Source organism: Polypterus senegalus, chromosome 9 (assembly GCF_016835505.1).
Source record: "Polypterus senegalus isolate Bchr_013 chromosome 9, ASM1683550v1, whole genome shotgun sequence".
In the NCBI taxonomy this organism is placed as follows: Eukaryota; Metazoa; Chordata; class Cladistia; order Polypteriformes; family Polypteridae; genus Polypterus; species Polypterus senegalus.
Genome location: NC_053162.1, coordinates 102,426,002 through 102,448,116, shown reverse-complemented (window position 1 = coordinate 102,448,116; position 22,115 = coordinate 102,426,002). Strand labels below are relative to the sequence as shown.

Sequence of the window (22,115 nt, the reverse complement as noted above, 5' to 3'; positions counted from 1 at the left end):
AAGGAACTGCATAAAATGTGAAAAATAATAGTTAAAAAAATAAACAGAATATTCACATAAATTCAGACTTACAGTATGTAACAGATACCATCAGTGATATCACTGTAAAATAACAAACAAGCAGTAAAACAAAGAATTTGCACCTCAACTTGACATAACTCCAAGATAAACTGATGCTGATACTTCAGGCCATATGTCAGTTACATGGATTTGAGAAGTCAGTCTCTTCCAGGACATTTCTGACACAAGCACTGAGTTGCCACTGATTAAATTGAATAGAAAGACTGACTGAACCTCAGGATATGAACCTGTGGTTGCTAATACATATTGAGGAACATTCTTTGAAAGGCTAAACAGCATTTATGGTCAAATAATTAAACTCTTAAGATCAGAATTCTACAATGTAATTTAATTTCTGCATTAAATTTTGAGTAAATCAGGCTCACCATTCTTTGCACCTACCACTGTTTGTGGGTTTCTTTATAAAGTACAGGAGAAACAGATGATGTTGCCTGTGACCATAGCCACATGACAGGGCATGTGTTAGGGTCAGAACCTGACAGAATGAGTAATGTGATAAAATATTTTTCTCTTTTTCTTGTACACTATATGTCAACAAGTAATAGTCCTGTCTTGATGCTTTATGTTTTGCCTGTAGCAAGGGAAGGCAGCGAAGGGTGCACAGTGAGGTCTGCCTTTCCACCTTAATTCTGTCAATAGATTTACAGTAGTTGAAATTAGGCGTAAAGCTGCAAGAAGAGCTAAAAAAACTTTTTTATCCCAACACAGCTACTAAAATACAATATATGGAGTATAAATGTTTGAGATTTCTTTTTTATTTGTTTTTCTGATGTAATATGTAAAATTTAGATATTTTTATTGTGTAGTTACTTGCAAATACTGTAAGATTACAATTTAAAGAATAGTTGGCAAGGAAGCACTGCTAGGTGTCAGATTAGCATCGATTTTTATTTAGATGACATACTTAAAATCCAGAACAGAAAGCAAAATGCCTACATACACCTTAGTCTTCAAGGTGCCCTATATATAACAAACAGGATTTCCGGCCTCAAGCTGTTTCTACAATAGACCATCTTGTTGTCTCTCCTCTGACATCCGTATAAGCTAAAGGATATGCACATTACTATTTATGCCAATTATTTTAAAGTAAGGTGTACCAAAACAAACTCGGAAGGACCAGGCAGCAGGACTAATCTATTACCACTGGTGCCTAAGAAATCCATCAGCAGCAGCAGGAGTTATATGCCAAAACTGCAAATAAGCTGTACATTAGGCCTGTACAAATAACTACACATACATCAACACAAGGTCTAAACACTCAAAAGCAGATACAGTGCCTCCAGGAAATATTCAGGCCCCTTCACTTTTTCACATTTTGACATGTTGCAGTCTTGTACTAAAAGTTTTTGTAATTTATTTTTTCCCACATTAAGCAACATTTAATACCCCACAATGACAAAGCAAAAAACAGCATTTTAGATTTTTTTTTGTACATTTATTATAAAAACTGAAATATTCAGACCCTTTCTTCTGTACTTAGTAGAATCCCCTTTTGCAGTGATTATGACATGGAGTCTTCTTGGGTATGAGACAAGAAACTTTGCATTCCTGGATTTGGTTATTTCCAGCCATTTTTTTTCCACAGATCCTCTCAACCTCTGTCAGGGTGGATGGAGACATTGGAGGTGGAGATGTTTGATTCGGTTCAAGTCTGAGCTCTGTGTTGTCTTTGCTTTGTGCCCTGGGTCATTGTCCTATTGGAAAGAGAACCTTCAACCCAGTCTGAGGTCCAGAACATTCTGAAGTAGTTTTTAATTAAGGATATCTCTTTACTTTGCTATGTTCAGCTTTACCTTCACCCTGAGTTATCTCCCAGCCGCTGCCCCAACGCATGATGCTATTAAAATTTAGGTTCACAATTGAAATAGTAGTGTTCAAGTGATAAGCAGTGCCTCATTTTCTCCAGACATGACACTGAGAATCAAGACCAAAGAAATCAATCTCACAGTGTGAGAGTATTTTACATGATTTTTTTATATTCCAAGCAGACTTTCATGTATCTTTTACTGAGGAAAGGCTTCTGTCTGCCCACTCCACTGTAAAGCACAGATAAGTGGAGTGTTGCAATGATGGTTGATCTTCTGGAAATTCCTCACATCTTCATTTAGGTTCCCTAGAGCTCAGCCACAGTGGCCATTGGGTTCTGACCTGTCTTACCAAGACCTTTCTCCCCTGATTGTTCAAGCTAGCCCAGCCTCCAGCTCTAGGAACAGTCGTGGTTGTTCCAGTTATCTTACATTTAAGAATTATGGAGATCACTCTGCTCTTGGAAACATTCAATTCTGCAGGAATCTGTATGGCCTTCCCCAGATCTGTCCCTCAACACAATCTCTTCTTCAGGCAATTCCTTCAACCTCATGGCATTGTTTTTACTTTAAAACACATTGTCAGCTGTGGAAACTTAAATGGACAGGTTTTTGCCTGTCTTAATCATGTCCAATCAATTGAACTTACCACCGGTGGACTCCAAACAAGGTGCAGAAATGATGATCAATAGAATGGGTTACACCCGAGCCACATTTCAAGTGGCATAGCAAAGGGTCTAAATAATTGAGTTAATGTGATATGTCAGTTTTTTATTTTTAATAAATTTGATGCAAATGTCTAATATCCTGTTTAGGAGAGATGGTAGTGGAGTTTTTAACAAGATTGTTTAGTGGAATCTCAGAAAGTGAGAGGATACCTGAAGAGTGGAGAAGAAGTGTACTGGTGCCAATATTTAAGAATAAGGGGGATGTGCAGAATCGTAGTAACTACAGGGGGATAAAGTTGATGACCCACAGCATGAAGTTATGGGAAAGAGTAGTGGAAGCTAGGTTAAGAAGTGAGATGATGATTAGTGAGCAGCAGTATGGTTTCATGCCAAGAAAGAGCACCACAGATGCAATGTTTGGTCCGAGGATGTTGATGGAGAAGTATAGAGAAGGCCAGAAGGAGTTGCATTGCGTCTTTGTGGACCTGGAGAAAGCATATGACAGGGTGCCTCAAGAGGAGCTGTGGTGTTGTATGAGGAAGTTGGGAGTGGCAGAGAAGTATGTAAGAGTTGTACAGGATATGTACGCGGGAAGTGTGACAGTGGTGAGGTCTGCGGTAGGAGTGACGGATGCATTCAAGTTGGAGGTGGGATTATATCAGGGATCGGCTCTGAGCCCTGTCCATCGTTGACAGATGAGATTAGACAGGAGTCCCCATGGACTATGATGTTTGCTGATGACATTGTGATCTGTAGCGATAGTAGGGAGCAGGTTGAGGAGACCCTGGAGAGGTGGAAATATGTTCTGGGGAAGAGGGAAATGAAGGTCAGTAGGAACAAGACAGAATAGATGTGTGTAAATAAGAGGTATGTCAGTGGAATGGTGAGGATGCAAGAAGTAGAGTTGGCAAAGGTAGATGAGTTTAAATACTTGGGATCAATGGTACAGAGTAATGGGGATTGTGGAAGAGAGGTGATGAAGAAAGTACAGGCAGGGTGGAATGGGTGAAGAAGAGTGTCAGGAGTAATTTGTGACAAATGGGTATCAGCAAGAGTGAAAGGGAAGGTCTACAGGACAGTAGTGAGACCAGCTATGTTATATGGGTTGGAGACAGTGGCACGGACCAGAAAGCAGGACACAGATTGGAGGTGCCAGAGTTAAAGATTTGCCATAGTTAAAGATTTGCACTGGGTGTGACGAGGATAGATAGGATTAGAAATGAGTACATTACAGGGTCAGCACCAGTTGAGGGTTAGGAGAGTCAGAGAGGCGAGATTGCGTTGGTTTGGACATGTGCAGAGGAGAGATGCTGGGTATATTGGGAAAAGGATGTTAAGGATAGAGTTCCCAGGCAAGAGGAAAAGAGGAAGGCCTAAGAGAAGGTTTATGGATGTAGTGAGAGAGGACATGCAGGTGCTGGGTGTGACAGAGCAAGATGAAGAGGACAGAAAGATATGGAAGAAGATGATCTGCTGTGGCAACCCCTAACGGGAGCAGCCAAAAGAAGAAGAAGATTGCAAAATAACAAAATGTGAAGAAGTTGGAGGGCTGTGAATACTTTCTGAAAACACTGTATATACGCAGTACATACACACACACACATATAAATATATACTGTATATAGGTATACAAGGGGCAGTCAAAATGTTCCTGGAATTGTGATATAGCAGGAGAGTGAGAGATCAGATTGTTGTGGAGGGAAGTACAGCATGTCCGTAGACCAGCTACAACAGGTCTGAATTGGTTTCAAATTGTTTTAATTACCATTTGAGTTAGACGTCTGCATAATCATTTGGCACAATGTCGCTGTTTGAACAACGTGCTAACATCAAGTTCATGCGCAAATTGAGGAAATAAGTTTCAGATAAGATAGGAGCCCTCACAGATGTAAACCTACTTTTGCGCACCCATGTATTTAATGTCTGGTGCAGAATGGCCATTAAAGAAACAAGGACAGGCCTGCCAAGAATATACCTTACATTCAATTAGCAGTAAGCTCTGTAGTTAGAATTAGTCATTCCATGAAGACTGCATCAAGATAGTGTCCTTGTAGGATCAATGGGGGCAAATAATTTAATAACCTAATAATAATAACCTAATCAAGATGGTGAGACCATTTTTTTCTGTAAGGAGAGCAAAAAGCTTACAAATACTAAAGGATCCTCACACATTTGCAAGAGGAAACAGTCTCAGAAGTGCACAAGTAGCAAAACTGACCATATGGCATTTTAATAACAATAATATGTGTTATTTATATAGCACCTTTCCCATACTCTTTTTGAGTTGCTGGGTCTGGAAATTTGTAAGGACATCCTTTACCATGAAAGCTATTCTGAGAATGGTCCAGGGTGTGACCCCTGGTTAGGGTTTAGAGGCTACTCCCTGTCAGGACCCCTTTAGTGTCTGTGGTTAGGATTTGATTTTGCAGGAAAGGAGGCAGTGCAGATAGAGAAAGATAGAGAAGGGCAGACTGAACAATTGACAACAGTATGGTGTGAGGGGACCCACCCGGGAACCTTACCTGGCAGGGACACCCACAATCTTAACGGACAGGGGGAGACTGCTTGCACAGCTTGCTTCCCTCTGGACTACGGCATTGCCATGTATTCACACAGGACATTTGGGGAATTGGAATTGGTGCTGAAAGGACTGATGAGCCCTACTTGGCCATGCTCCAAGTGGTTCCAAGCCACAACTTTGGGACACCAGAAATACTGCCAGAGATTACATAAAATGAGCTGCCTGCCACAACTACAGGAGCCAGAGTCAAAAGGAGGTGGACAAAGCTTGCTGGAGGAGTGGGCAAGGCTGAAAGAAGGAGACAGAGACAACAGAGTTACAGAGTGCCTTATATGTAAACTGTAATTGTGGTTGTAGGGGGGAAATGCTTGATTTGGAAGAGTTTCCCATGATAAAAGAGCATTGTGCTTAGTACTTGTGTCCAAGAGTGTTTGTGTCAGGAGTTTGGGGAGCTGCATGGTCTGTGTTTCTTCACATATTCATTGTTACAGCATACTTTCAATCTAATTTTGTAACAGAAGTGCAAAGAATAATGTGTTCTGTGACAAAGAAATTCCTTAACACTATTTTAAAGTGGGTCGATAAATTTTCTACTGTTAGTGTGAAGGACATGTTTGACCATTGAAAACTGTAAGAACATCATAAAATATGAAAAGACTGAAACAAGCTGTAGACATTCAGCACATCATCAGTCAGTAGCATTAAACATTTCAAACTGGACTGTTTGCCTAATTATTCATCAGATTTTATCTTATCACCCATATAAAAGAAGAATGCATACATTTTTTGGAATAATTTAGCTACTTTTAATTTGTGAAATGAAAACCAGGGTATGTTGAAGTATATGCAAACTAATTTTAAAAATATTGTTATATTAAAGGTGGAGCTCATTTGAAACCCATTATTTAAGACAAGATGAATAAACTGTGACAATTTTGTTGATTGCTTTATTGCTTATCCTGTGCCATAAGTTAACTGGCCATTCATGGTATCCTTTCAAACATCATCACATCCTCACATTGCATTCCTAGAATCTATTATTTCTCTTAGCTTCACTAAAGCTTGTACTAATCATTTATAGTGATTAATCAATTCCCTGTTTTGAATGATAATTCATGATTTATTTACAATATGTTTTGCTTTGCATTTTTCTCTTTTAGTAATATTTTTGTGAGATAAATGCTTGAAAGGAAACAAAGACGTTTACTGTTTTATATTATATGGCCATTATTATTTGTGTATGTAGGCCCTGTAAAAATTATGATAATTCTCTTCTTGAGTCCCAGTAAGGCAGTGTTTCCCACACTCGATCCTGGGGAGTGGGGACCCCCTGTGGCTGCAGGTTTTTGTTCCAACGGAATTCCTAATCAGTGACAACACCTGATAACACTGATCTCATTTAATTAGCTAATTTTTTTTTTCTTTTATTCGACATTCAGAAAAGCTCAGCAGCATGATTTTTACATTTATAAGATATTTAGAGATATTTCTGCTTTTGCTATGGATTTAAATGCTTAACTCTCTTTTGTTGATTTCATTATATTTTGAAAATCTCTGCGCAGTTTTTCCCCCTTTGTTGTATCTTATTAATGACAATTTAAAATGAGCAAAGCAGACAACCAGGCAAACAACACTGAATAATCAAAGGCTACAAGTACTTTAGAGTCAGACTCACTAATTAGTAAATAATGGATTAATTAAACAATTAGAGCACCTAGAAAAGTAGAATGAAAATCAAGATGAAAATACTGTTAAAAAGAAAAAAAGTACATTATTCCTATATAACTGCTTGTTACATTTTAATATTTTTTTTAGCAAACTTAGTTTTCTAATTTCTATATTGTTTCCTAAACACAGAATTAGGGAAAAATCAGTTTACTCAATTAACCCAGGAGTCCAATTAAAAACAGAAGTTTGGGAAACACTGCAGTAAGGTATTCATTTTCCTTTTTTGGGTTCTCGGATTAAAAAGTTTAATAACCCCTGTCCTAGATGATTAGGCTTGTTTTGATGTGTCACATGTACACACCTTTGTGGTGGAGAACATGGTAAAAGGAGGGTCGTGTGGCCAGACACTTATTTAGGGTGCTGCCTGTTCTATTTGATTTGCCAGATTGACTGTAAGCGGAAATTGGTGCACTGCAGTTTTACTGTGATGTACTACATTGTGAAGTTCTCTAGGAGTGCACTTAATAAAATGGACTGCCTTTGCCAGAGACTTGAATTTGTGGACAGTTGATAAAGAGTCACTTGTCTGTTTAAACTATTAAACATCACATTAAAGCATTATGGACTTTCAGCTGCAGTTGCCTTCAGTTCTAGGTGCCTTTCCTACCATGCCAACATCACCTCAGACACAGTTCCTTGTGAAACACGAGCATGTTGAGCAGTCCTTACCATTGAAGGTGTTGCCTACTGTGCCCCAGCAATCACCTTTTTTCAAGTTCATATAGCCTTTGTCTTCCATACAGGTTAGCCATGCTACAATTACAGATAATAAGTCGTGATGTGCATTTTTATGACCAACCTCAAGCATGGTGCAGTGTTAACAATGTTAACTGGTAGGAGCCTCATTTACAAAAGTGTTGCCATATTTTAGGCCTAAGCTTGCATGTATGCTGTTTATGTAGGAACAGAGAGAAGAGGGAAGAAAGTATATGCATCTTAGGAATGCCCGTGTGCATGTGTCAATATAAATATTCTTAATACTCTCTGTGCTGGAATGAGAAGTGCTAATGAGAGCTCCCTAGTAACTCACCAAGATCAGTTGAACTGCAACATCGGCATGCTGCATTGGCATTGGATGCTGCTGTTCTTGTTGCTAGACAACAGCTTATACCTTTCCAATTGGTCCCATCTGCTTAGACAAGGGCACCTGATGCAGTGGGAATTGCTTGTTGGGACTCAAAACAAAAGGTGTGCTCATGCAAAAAGGATTATCAGCAGGTCCTGCAGTGTGATACACACCATTTTAGGGGGAAAGAAAATTGCTGTTAAAATATCATAAAAGATTATTAGGATCGGCACAGCACCAGTCAATAGTTTTCTGATTTCAGTAAAAACATAAGGTGATACACAGTGTATTGTTACTGCAATATATGATTGAAAAAGTTGAACAATAAATATATGCAAAAGTACTTGCAATTGGCAGAAAGATAGATTAGATTTTCATATGTTATCATCTCTTTTGTGTTATTCAGTTTTACCGTTAAATACGCCATAGCTGGCATTAATTTATCTTGAACTTGCTCTTGTCTGGTTTATGACTGTAGAGGTCTCCTTTATATGGCACTTTACTTTTCGGAGATATAGCTTTGGTTTCTGCACATTTAATTTAAACAAATACAAAGGTTCTATTTTTACAGACCATTAAAGTTGTTGACATTAAAATATTTCAGCAAATATATCCAATTAAGTGTTGAAGACTGGATGTTACCAGTTTTTTTTTTGTCCAAACATTCATACTTCCATTATCAGATTGCTGAAATGTTTTGTGCAGAAATTGCTTTTTTTGACTCAAGATAAGAAATATGTTTAGGATAAATCCCATTTGCTATTGGCTATAGTCTCAGGACTCTTTGCTTACACCCTTTTTAATTCTCAATTGTTGACTAATGTTTTGTTTTTGAACGCTGGTTCATCTAACTTCCTGGCTCAGACCCCTGCTCATTTTTTGACTCCTTTTTTGATGTTTGGCACTTTATCTCCTGCTCCTAATATATTTTTCTACAAATTGGACAGATTGTTTTCCTACCCTTTTGGCCACAACAGATGTGTGTGTTTCTCAGGTTGTTTGTGGGTGAATTTCAGCCTTGCCGGTGGAATCCTAGTGCTTAAATCTCTTACAGTTCCATGCATTAAGATGGGGAGGGAGAGCTTAAAAAGAAGTATGATTGGTTACGGATTGTTTTTATTCAAACCTAATTGGATAGATACATATTTTAGTTAATGGCTGTTGATCTAGTCCATCAGTGCTCTCTGTCCCCAACCCAAGGTACAGCCATATCAGTTCTGTACAGGTCAGAATGGTCTGTCGAAGGCAGTGCAATGCTGTACAGTATCTACAGTATACATACGTTTGAATGGAAAGTTATGAAGAAAACCAGCCAATCTGAGGTCTTTAACTTCTGCTGAAGCTGTATGCACATTTAAGCCATGTTGAAGTGACAAAGCCAATTGGCCTTGCTGTTACTTAATTCTTAGTACAACCTGCTATCGATTTTGTGAATCAGTGTTGATCAGCTAGTGCAGCAGCTTGTGTTCATACCTGGAGAAAAGTTGGGGGCTCAGAGTAGGGATAAAAAAAGGGGGATGGATTTTATTTACTTCTTAGCACACGAAGGACTAAGCATATTTATAAAACACAAGGAAATTATCGAATTTGGTTGTGTTTCTGGTCAGTTTTATGAAAGTCCATATATAGCTTAGGATTTAATAACATGCTGGTAAGTGAAATGTGCAGTTTTTCATACAAAAGAAGAAAATACACTGTTTGCATTGCATTACATTTTATAATAAGTAACTATATAACACTTTAGTTACTTTTTTGTAAGAAAGAAGTAATGTAACAACTGTAAGGTACTTTTAAAAGTAATGTTGCCTAACCAGGACACAAGGAGAACATGCAAACTCCTCAACAGAAACTAGAATTTGAGCCGAGGTCCCTGTATCTGTGAAGCAGAAGCACTAACCATTGCATAACCTCTGGATATTATAACTATAGCATACTTATAATCTGTTTTCAAAAATTATATCATAATACAGCATGATGTTGTACATAAAAAGCTAAAATTCTTCCTACTATACATTTTCTGATATAAAAAGCATGGAGGCGCAGTGATCAATACTGTCACTTTTCAAATTCAGCATCCAGGATTTGAATGGCCATGTTGTTGTCTTTGTGGTCTGTATGTTCTCCTCGGGCTGGCATGGAATTTTCCTCACACATGCAAGTTCTGTTATTTGACAATTCCAAATTAGCCAAATGTGAGCATAGGTGTTTGCATGTGAGTGGCCCTTGTCATCTTGTCCATTGTTGTTCCCTGCCCTAGTGGGATAGGCACCATGACAATGAATTGGGTTAAGCAGGTTTGAAAATGTTAAAGTTATGTCTTTTGATAATACCTTCAATATAGATATGATTTTAAAAATCATTAACATGTATTTAGATTTATTTGCACTGATGGTTTCTTAATGTAAGATTGACTCTGTGCAAATACATGATTATTCTTCCAGATTAAATCAGTAATCCGTCCATCCATTATCCAACCCGCTATATCCTAACTACAGGGTCACGGGGGTCTGCTGGAGCCAACCCCAGTCAACACAGGGCGCAAGGCAGGAAACAAACCCCGGGCAGGGCGCACACACACACACACACACCAAGCACACACTAGGGACAATTTAGGATCGCAAATGCACCTAACCTGCATGTCTTTGGACTGTGGGAAGAAACCGGAGCACCTGGAGGAAACCCACGCAGACGCAGGGAGAAAATGCAAACTCCACGCAGGGATGACCCGGAAAGTGAACCCAGGTCTCCTAACGGCGAGGCAGCAGTGCTACCCACTGCGCCACCGTGCCACCCTTGTCCGTCAATATGATGGATGAATTTGCTCAAACTCTTTTATAAATAACATTCGATGTGGCTTTTATATAAGTAACATATAAATGTTTTCATATAAAGACCATCACAAAACATAATCATAAACAGAATTTTGCACGATACCTTGGCGAGCTCGGCATGCCCTTCTGTTTTGTTGACGGACATGCGTAGCAGACTGACCAATAATATCCACTGGCAGGACAACGCCCGACCTCTTGCTGTATCCAAACGGTGCCATTTTTTGCCTTTAGGCCTGGTGCAGCTACGTTGTTCTTAAGTGTGTGTGGACGTTTCTTGTGGGGAGGGCTTCTGTTCTCTTTCTCCGATGTAGAACCCTCATCCTCATCTGAGTTCACCTCGTTTATTGCACTTCTTTATTTGAAAACAGCAGTGTCAGATCAGACGGAGAATGACAGTGACTGAGAGAATAAAACTGAATAAAAAAAAAAACAGTAACCTTTACAAGTACCATAAATTTACACCGGCTGTTACAGACTCAACTTAAATGTATGTTTTTATTGTACAGGGTGGGCCATTTATATGGATACACTTCAATAAAATGGGAATGCCTGGTGATATTAACTTTCTGTTTGTGGCACATTAGTATATGTGAGGGGGGAAACTTTTCAAGATAGGTGGTGACCATGGTGGCCATTTTGAAGTCGGCCATTTTGGATCCAACTTTTGTTTTTTCAATAGGAAGAGGGTCATGTGACACATCAAACTTATTGGGAATTTCACAAGAAAAACAATGGTGTGCTTGGTTTTAACGTAACTTTATTCTTTCATGAGTTATTTACAAGTTTCTCTTTGTTTACAGCCATTGACATGTCGCAGAGGTTAACACGTGAGGAGCGGATAGAAATTGTGTTGATGTCTGGTGAACGCAGTAACCGGGTCATTGCAGCAGATTTCAATGCAAGACACCCTATGAGACCACCCATCTCCCATGCTACAGTTAGCAAACTGCTTGCTAAGTTTCGTGAAACAGGTTCAGTGTTGCATTTGCCAAAATGTGGACGCATGAAAACTGTCACTAATGAAGAAACATCAGTGGCTGTCCTAGCTTCATTCAGCAAGAGCCCACAGCGTAGCACTCGCCGCATGTCACTGGAGAGTGGCATTAGTCGAACATCCCTTCGGCGGATATTAGCTACTCACAAATGGCACCCTTACAAACTCCAGCTACTGCAGCATCTCAACGAGGATGACCCAGATCGGTGCACTGAATTTGCAGAATGGGCAAAACAAAAATTGGAACAGGACCCTCAGTTTACGCAGAAGATTTTGTTCAGTGATGAGGCAAACTTTTATGTGAATGGTGAAGTTAACAAACAAAACCACCGCTATTGGTCTGACACTAACCCACATTGGATAGATCCCTCCAAGACTGTTGGAACAAAAAATTGATGGTATGGTGTGGTATATGGGGTACAAAGATAGTGGGGCCATTCTTCATCAATGGAAACCTCAAGGCCACTGGATATGCGAAATTGCTACATGATGATGTGTTTCCCTCTTTATGCACTGAAGCTGGCACATTCCCTGAGTTTTTCCAGCAAGATGGTGCACCACCACATTATGGGTGTCAGGTCCGAGCATTCCTAGATGAACAGTTTCCTGGAAAGTGGATTGGTCGTGGGCCAGTTGAATGGCCCCCAAGGTCTCCCGATCTGACCCCCTTAGACTTTTATCTTTGGGGTCATCTGAAGGCAATTGTCTATGCTGTGAAGATACAAGATGTGCAGCACCTGAAACTTAGGATACTGGAAGCCTGTGCTAGCATTTCTCCTGCGGTGTTGCTATCAGTGTGTGAAGAGGGTTGCATTGACAATCCAACACAATGGGCAGCACATTGAACACATTTTATAAGTGGTCAGAAACTTGTAAATAACTCATGAAAGAATAAAGTTACGTTAAAACCAAGCACACCATTGTTTTTCTTGTGAAATTCCCAATAAGTTTGATGTGTCACATGACCCTCTTCCTATTGAAAAACAAAAGTTGGATCCAAAATGGCCGACTTCAAAATGGCCACCATGGTCACCACCCATCTTGAAAAGTTTCCCCCCTTACATATACTAATGTGCCACAAACAGGAAGTTAATATCACCAACCATTCCCATTTTATTAAGGTGTAAATAGCCCACCCTGTATAATAGTAACAGTAAAAGCAGCTCACTACTAAAAATGGTAATTCTGGGAAGTGGCTGGACTCAGACTGACTCTTGCTTATGAGTCAGCAGTTCTTACTGCTGCACCTCCCAAGCAGTCATGTCAGCATTGCGCCCTAACCCTATTTATTTTTTCTTCGGTTATATTTTTGAATAAAAATGTATTTGTTTTGTTATATGTGTACCTTTTGTGAAAGTGTTTATTTGATATTTGGACTTCTGTCTTCAGACATTATACACTTCATGTGAAAATTTTGTCTTTAGTACCATAACTTGAAAAAAGTTTGTTTTAGGTATGTGTTCAACATTTCTTGAATTTCTCATATTTCCTGTCATCCTACTGTACATTTACCCAGATCATTGTAGACACAGAATAGACATGAAAGGCATGTGTTCCAAATAATAATATATATTATTTACCCTATACAACACCAGGCACCTCACACCCAAATTAAGAAAACTTGAGCTGGGAGAACTTTATGCCTGGGTTGAGTTGAGTAAGGGGGGGTGTGACGATGTGGGTTCTGGCTCCACGCTCCCTTTGATGTTTGGGAACCCTTGAACCCAACACCGTCGATAATTAAACCGAGTGAGCTAGTCAATGGAGGCAAATTACTGAGCAAGGGGAAGGTATACAAAAGGTGCAACAGTGCTTTTATTAAAAACAGTCAACAAAATATACAGTGTTCATAAAGTGCAGTTCTTTCTTTATTAAATAATCCAATATAAAAGAACACGTGGAGGTTAAAAATCAATAAATAGAAAAAAACACAATCCTTAAAACCAGAGGTTAAAATCTTCTTTAGGAAGCAATCTTTAAAACAATAACAAATCCGGTGCATCGTTTCTATTAGCGTCTCTGTTAGCGTCTCACCTGCTTATCCCGTTTGGGCTTAGCAGCAGGCAAGACGCTCTCTGCAGCTGCCCTCCTACAACACACGCGAGACTGGAGACCTCCCGATCCCTGGCTCCGGTATGGCACTCATCCCAGTCCCCGAGACTTGATTACCCCAATAGCCAGGACGCACACATTGGGGACTCCACCACCAAGCCTCCCGACTACCGCTGCCTTTCCACGGCCTTCTGCGGCTCATCACTTTCCTCTAGGCACTCCCGCTACCTGGTCACTCAGCGGGACCAACCTCAACTCAAACGCCTGGGTGTCGGCCTAACACCCAGCTTCCTCGCAGCTGCCCACGGCCGATCGCGCTCACCACACTCACGCACCGCCTGCTTCCTCGCTCCCTGTAACCTCCGTCCTCTTTCCTCATCTGCTTTTTCCTCTCTCCATTTTTTTACACCCCCCACAACCGACTTGCGCTTCTTTTTAAAACGTGAGGGGCCATCACAGCTGTAGCATTAGCCACGGGAGCAATCACGAATGTGGGCAGTTCCTCACCTGTGCACACGGTGAGAAACGCCCACATCGACGACTGCCCCGCTGCTCGCAACAACAACGCCTCACGCGCCTCGGTGCGGTGATTATTTAAAATGAATGGCCTTTTCTCAACGAGCTGTGGACCCATAACACCACAGGGGGATGTGATAGCAGGCTGCTTGTGCTGATTGACACATTTACAAGACAAAAGATGCTAATAGAGAGGTGCGAAGGAATTTAAGGTGGCCTGGGATTATGAGTTTTTTTGTAGGCTTCAGGGATTCTAGTGTTAAATAATGTAGGATCCCAGTTTGTCAAAAGGCCCACAACTTCTTTCACCTCAGTTATTCCTACAAAACTTTGTTTAGGGTTTCTTCACCTTACTGTTTTTACCTTGTAACACATTTTTTGGACCCAATTTACTCACTAAATAATTCAATTAAAAACAGCAAATCTAACATTCTAATTTTAAATTTATAACTAAAATTTACCCAATTTATTTAGCTTTAAAGTCCAATTCCTTATGTTACATTTCTGAGTTTATGGTTCATCTGAGACATATATCTCCCCAATTCCATAAAGGCACACCAGGTGTGAAGTGGTTTGTGGCGTGGTGGTTAGCTCAGCTGCAGTTAGAGTGGGGCTAGCCTGGTGGAATCACAGACTCAGCGCCATTTGCCATCCTTTTGAATGCAGCCAAAGTTCTTGTGCAGCCTGAGCATAAATCTTTGGGGGACCACCAGAATAATGTTAACTGCCTTCATGCTGGAGCATCACTCTCACAGTCACAGAGACTGTTGTGCAGCTCCCTGCAGAGCAGCTTCTTTGCCACTAAGTACACAAGATTACAGTTCTTAGGGCATCCAGCATTCCATTTATCCTCTTTGTATTCAGTTAGCACATTACAAGCCTCTTTACTGCATTTCCACAACTGGCTTTCTACTTGTGCCACTTTCCAACACCCACAAAGCACAGAAAATATCTATGGCCCCCAACTAATGGGCCTCAAAAAGGTGGAGAGAAATAGTCTGTTTCAGAATTGACACTGAAACACAAGACATTATATTGACAGTTAAGCTCACCGCAGAATGGATACCACTGTATGCCACCTAGTTCAGCATAGTGGGCTATACATGTCAATATACAGGTTACAAAAATCAAAACAAATGCTAAATAAGGCATAATCATTATGTCTAGGCCTTTTGAACAAAGTGATTCCCACATAGTCTTTTTGATTGTCTTGTAAATTATCCTATGAAATCCCCAAAATGTGTCCTAATCTATCCTATCTTGCCCTTAGACACCAGCTTCCCTTTGCATGCAGTACATACCATGTTATGTGCTTATGGAAAAGGACAATTAGCTTTTCTCTCTCAGTGTCCAGTTGTCTTGTACTCTGTCCAGTAGTTGAGAATGAAGGTGATACAGTCCCATGACCTGTTTCAGCAGGATTCTGACGCTTGCTTCAGGTCCTAGTTTAAAAACTTACCTGCAAACAATTCTGGTTAAAAACAGTTTGTTCTGTTAAAAATCAAAGTCTGTACATATGAATCCAAAAAAAGCATTTTCCTGGCTTTCAGTCATAGCTAATCTGATGTCCTTTTTTCCAGCAGCCACTGTTTATTTTCTGGATGTTCTTCCTAGACTAGTAATCCAGACCCTGTTTAACAGTGCTACAACTTGCCATACCTTGTCCACCCAGCTAGAGTGACAGAAATAATACTAATGTCTTATTTCAAGAGAGTGTGCACACATACTTTATTAAAATACCTGCCTGCTGTCCCTGCTCTACAGTGACTCCTAGAGCTCTTTAACTATCAGACAGGCTTAACAATTATGTGTCACCTATCTTTTATCCTGCTTTGGTGCTCATACTGTATAACAAAACCCTAAAATCTTCCCAGCTGTGAATCGCAACAGGCCTTTCTGTATGTCCTTCTTAACATCAAAGCACCAATATCTACATTTTCCACCCCTTTGTTCTCCAATACTGAGTGTCAGAAACTGGATGGTAAGCCACTGCCTTCCATTTTATTATTCCCTGATATAAATGTGCTGCTTAAAAAGCCAATTAGAATTTCATGCCAACTAACTGCTAAAATGGTGCTTTTTCATTCCAATTCACTCTCTCTTATTCTAATAGTTTACACACACATACATAGTTATACGCATACACAGAAACGTACACTTATTGAGCCTTTAAATCACACATGTATGGCAATAGATATAGTATTTATGAGTAATATATTTTATTTAACTAATCAAGCCTTGAATAAAACGAAAAAAGATTTGGTGAATTATTGATTTATATAATATTTTAGTATCCGTTCATACAGACTAGAGTAAGGGGATGAGTTGTGTCTCACCAGATAAGGTCCAAAGATGAACATCAGCATGTTGGAGGAGCAGCTTGTAAATTGGCCCTAACCATTTTACCTCTTAACTGTTGAATAGATGTCATGAGTTCTCCATGCCTGGCCCTTCTTGTGATAGCAATGGATGTGTCTGCGTATTGATCTCTGTAAAGTCTTTTGTTTAAAACTTATGCAGACGATTAATCTTTTTCTTTTGTGTTTTCTTTTCCTTTCAGGGCTCCAGTTCTATCCTGGTTGTTATGGTGATCTTGCTCAACATTGGAGTCGCCATTTTGTTTATTCACTTTTTTATTTAACATAAAGCCTCTGATTACTGATATTAAGATTATTATTACTATAATTGCTAGAATCCTGTTTTGGAAAAAAAGAACATAATGAGATGAAAAAAAAAGAATGCTTCAACGCATCCATCCTTGGGGACTAGAGTTTTAAACAATTTGTTTAAACTTTTTGATTGTTTCTTTTTTTGTTTTGGTTTTGCCTTTTACCCTTTTGCTTTGGGAAAATAACACACACGCATATATGTGTATGTTTATATATATATATATATGTGTGTCCGAGGGTGTGTACACAAATTTAATGACTGGCTTGTACAACAGCATAACGCTCTGTGGCATGGCAGAATATGAAGAAACTCAACCCCATTCCCCGGCTACTCCGAGAAACTAAGAACAACATCCCAGTCTCTGGAAAGCAGTGTCGGAGAGGCGTTCAGCCGGAGGCAGCTAACAAGCTAAGCAGTTCGAATGACCATTTGCTGAACAGCTGTTCTTACGCTTGTCATTGTTGGCAGCCACGTTTTTGAGTCAGTCTGCACCAGTTTCCCAAGCTAAATTTATTAGGCAAAAATCTAAGGGCTGTGAAACTGCTTACATGTTTGATATGGCTTTAGTGAATTATTTCCTCATCACGGGTTCATTTTAGGACTTAATCATAGATCTCAAATGGCTGCATGGTAAAGGCCTATGTGATTTTATACAATAAAAGAAAAGCTAACTGTTGCCCATTGACATCAGATTGTCAGAGAAAATCCTCCTCCTTCCTTTGCAAAGGCCGCTGCAAGCCTCTTTGATGCTGTTTATTTCATTGTTATGTTTCTGACTGCCCGTATTATTTTAATCATAAAAAACGCAAGGACCTGTGATGTTTACAGCTTCCTCCTTAAAAGCCCCTTCATCTGGTAACAGAGTAACTTTTCTCGGCGCTTCAGATTTCATTCTAAGTTCCTTCACTTAAGTACTTTATTACCCTTGGCTCAACGCCATCGTGCTGCCTTGGGAGTCATGGGAGTCCTGCCACCTCCTGGCAGAAGTCAGTTCTGCCACGGCTTCAGATCATGTGACGAAGCTCAGATGGGATCAGGGCACATAAGAAAAAAAAAACATAACGTTTTCAGCAGTACGCAGTGGAGGGTGACATGCCACCAGGCAGGCAAATGAAAACACCCTATGATGCAGCTCTTTCGGACACAAAGAAGATTCTTTTAAGAAGCCACCATCACAGCCCCGCGTACTGTAGCTCAGAAGCAGTAGAGGCCTGTCACCTAATGAAAGAGGCTTGTTTTGCTTTTAACTGTGGCATTAAAATTGTTTTGTATTTGAATGTAGAACACAGAAAATACCCTCAGTGCCTAGGGATATGAAATATGTATAAATTCCTTTTGACCAATTAGCAGTATTTGTTTAAAAAAAAAAAACTAAAAGTAGGATGCCAACTTAAGTGATTTCATATTATTTAAAAATATGACAATCCTTGAGCTTTAAATTACAGTTAGTGATCCCATTCATAGCCCCTCCACACATGCGCACACACACACTCCTTTCCTGTGGCCTGTTAGTCTAACGTCAGCCAGGCAGAATCTGTCCAAAAAATCCCAGATTTGGTTGTATCAGCTACTTCCTCTACTTACCAACTAGCAAACCTCATTTCCAGCTCAGTTTTCCAGATGGCTTGGTGCATACATTTTGGGTCTAGCAGGCTCCAAGCATGCAATCACTGAGCAGTCATTTTCCCAGAGTGTATCACATGATCTCTTTCGGCTGTGACCCCCTTGATTATTTAAGCCCCGTTGTAAACCGCTGAGACCACCTCAGGGCGACCACCACCGCTGCATGAAAATGGGATGGGCCGGCCTTGCAAGTGGTACTTTTCATATCGAATCAAAGAAATGGAAATCAATAACATCACAGCTCTTTGTACCTCAGCGCTTCAAAGAAAAATGAACATTATGAAACGGAAATGCAACATTTCAATGGATAGAGTTTCTGAGGAGTTATATCGAGCTCACTTCTCTGCTGTAGATTCATGTGTAAGTGAATGTATTTTGTGAATATGTTACAGAATCCCTCATAATGACCATCGCGTCCCAACACATGGATGGTCAAAGGCTGCCTACTATATCAGGATGTAAAGTGCCCGGCCACTACATAAACTACATTCATGTAAACCTCCAGCAATGCTTGGCACGAACCGTTTTCATATTCCTGCCTTTTTTTTTCCTGTCTGTTGACAAATAGTTTTAATGAATGTGAAATGAATTTACAGTAAAAGATAATTTACAATTACAGCATTAGAAACTTTTTTTTATGTTGCATATCTGCAAAATGTGGCAAAGGCTTTGGGGGTCCACTGAAGAAAGTCAACAAAAATGGGAAGAAATTGAAAGACCAATGAGAGATACCAAAAGTAGTAAATAGTGGTGATAAAGCTCAATCATAAAAAAGTGATGCTGAAGCAAAGACATAGCAAGTTTCAGTGGAACAAATATGCCTGAAAACAATGGGTGCATGTATACTTGTCAAAATCTCTATCCATTCAAATAGCAGTGACTCACAACTGCTGCACACGAGTACCACTTGGAGAAGGCATCAGGGTACATAGTGGAAATGTAAGGTGGTCTTCAAAACATTTCGCATTAGACAACGCTGTCATCTTTTTTTTTTTTTTTATAATCTGGGCATAATGGAAAAAGCTGTGTATGTTACTTGTTTTTAGCACAAATTGATGAAAATTGTAATGAAGTGGCTGATCAGTCTTGGGGTTTCCAAATACAATGAGATACACCTACACCTACTGGGGTTGGCATACCAAGAAGGCAGGTGCCAAAAAGAAGGATCCAGAGCAGCACAAGGCTAACTGTTGTCTGAAAGCTGCCAAATGAATTTTCAATGCCGCTTCTCCTATAAAAGTAAGATGGTGTGAAGCTCTTTTAAGGAACAGCACTTTTCCTGGAGTATCTTGCCCAGATAACTCATGTTGGCTCCTAAGGAGCTCTTTTCAGCACAACCAAACAGATACTAGTGTATTATCCCATTGTGATTTCCCCAAGTATCCTTTCTCAAGTGAAGGGTTCTGCAGCTCTTTAAAAAAACACCAATTTGTAAGCGTTCCCTACTAAAACAAACAAGGATCTACCAGATGTGTCATTACGCCCTTTCTTACTAGCCGCCGTATGACTATGCATGTATACAGTGTTTGTGTGAGCATATGTCGTCAGGGGGATTGGCAACTCTAAACTGACCAGTTATGAATGTGCCTGCGAAACCAGCAGAAAAAAAATTGGGTATGTCAATATTATATATTTACACATACAGTTTATATGTCCTGTATAGATGTTTGTTGGGTGTTTATAGGAAATATGCACTGTATGTATGTGTATGATGACCCAAAAAGTTCGTTATAAATATTTAAAAGACAATGCTGTTAGCTTTATACTACTTTTTTGGAAACGACAACCTTTGGAAAGTTTGCTTTTTTTGAACTCTCAGCTTTGTTTAAAATGAGATATGCATGCACCTATATATAAGTATGCTGCAAACCATGTTTTGATTGGGTTGGTTTTATGTTGCTTTTGAAAAAAAATAATCTTTATTTACTAGGTTCTGAACTCTGACTTGTAAAATTGCATTTTGTGTGTGCGCTTCTCACTCTCTCTAACTCTGCAACTTTTCACATGTTGCACATTAAAGTTGGGCTGTGTATCAGTTGAAGTCCTTTCCCCATTTCATAGGCGTATATGCTGCACAGTTTGCGGGAGGGGGAGCCCTCTGGCTAACAAACTATCATCAGCCATTCATATCTGACCACAGTCATGGCTGTCTGAACTGCCCATGAACACGAAGCAAGCTGAAAATGTGCAGATGGGTCACCAAATCATTAGGAAGACTGGATGGGTGTCAACGATGCTCTGTTCCTCTAATTTTTTTGTTCATGATCAACATTTCGTGTATCTGTTTGGTATGCTTTAATACCGGTAACCCTAGAATTTTCATTATCAAACACGTGATCAATGCATGCCTTTTTTTGCCATTCATATACAATTTTTGTGAAATAAAAAAGTATGACTATATGCCATTGCTATATGCTCATTCCCAACAAGCTCTTTCAGAATCCTATGATTTGGTGGAACAAATCATCTGAAAGACTGTTAATCTTTGCTAGTCTGATTCCTGTTTTTAGATCATTTGGTTTGTTTATGAAATGCTGAGAAAAAAAAAAATAAAATCTTTCTTTTCAGTCAATAAATCAGTAAACCATTTCAAAGATCCATTCTACTTTCTTGTAGTCTCTCCTAGACTGTGATGCTGTATAAACACAGCACTTTAAAGCGTAACCCTGTGCTCTTCCTTTCGATTCTCCAAAAGCCTGACAGGGCAGGATTTCTCCTTCAGCCCGGTTGTTGATGGCGTAGGAGGCATGGCTCTCATAGTAATCATAATATTATATGCCGCGAGGCTCCTTACCAAGCTGGAGCACAGGCACCTGTCTGTGTACATCACTGAGGCTGCAGCCCACAAAGATCCTGTATCTTAGCAGTGGTGGGTGGGATTGTGGGTTGCTATGGCAGCATTGATTCTGAAGTCTGCGTTGGAGGGAGGAGCAGCCACTGTGTGGACATCCCCTGAGGAGATGAGCTGCTGAATGAATTCTGACTCACCCGGCATGTGACTGTGAGGCTGTTTTCAGGAGCTGGCAAAGCCCGATGTTGAAGTCAAGAGGAGACACTACAGTAAGCAAGCTGTTGTGTCGTCGTGCCTTCTGGTAAGATGAACTGCAACTGTAGACAGAATCCTGGATGGGTGATTTTATAATGAATTGGGGGTAAGAAAGGTGGATGTTTACATAAATCTCCGTGGCAACCAATTAACCATTTACTCAAAAGCCATCTGGTCAGTTTTATGGAAAACAGACCTGACTGCACAGTCTATTAACATGACACAGACCCAACTAAAAATAACTCTCGCCTGTACTTGATCAGCTATAATGAGAGGAGCAAGACGACTGGTTTATGTATAAGCTACAAAAAATAAGGTCACAGTTATAAAACTCCTTATTCCTTTTTTACACAGTTTATAGGTAGAGACAAACACTTCTTTTCATTATGAATCACTGGGCTCTTAGCAGAGTGCACTATGATAATAACGTGCCATAACAAATCAGCTTAATCCAATTCAGGGTCAGAGGCACCATAATATTATTTCTGTGTATTCTACTTTACAGTAAGATATG

The 22,115-nt window shown here is 39.8% G+C and overlaps 1 protein-coding gene across 1 annotated transcript in view; it reads left to right on the top strand.

The window, feature by feature from the left end:
• jph3b (junctophilin 3b) overlaps nucleotides 1-19,173 on the top strand; it is a 384,320-nt gene extending 365,147 nt beyond the window's left edge. The window contains exon 5 of the mRNA XM_039763533.1: nucleotides 16,823-19,173. Within this exon, the coding sequence (XP_039619467.1) occupies nucleotides 16,823-16,903 (81 nt within the window). The 3' untranslated portion in view covers nucleotides 16,904-19,173. The remainder of the gene's footprint in view (nucleotides 1-16,822) is intronic.
• The last annotated feature ends 2,942 nt before the right edge of the window (nucleotides 19,174-22,115 follow it).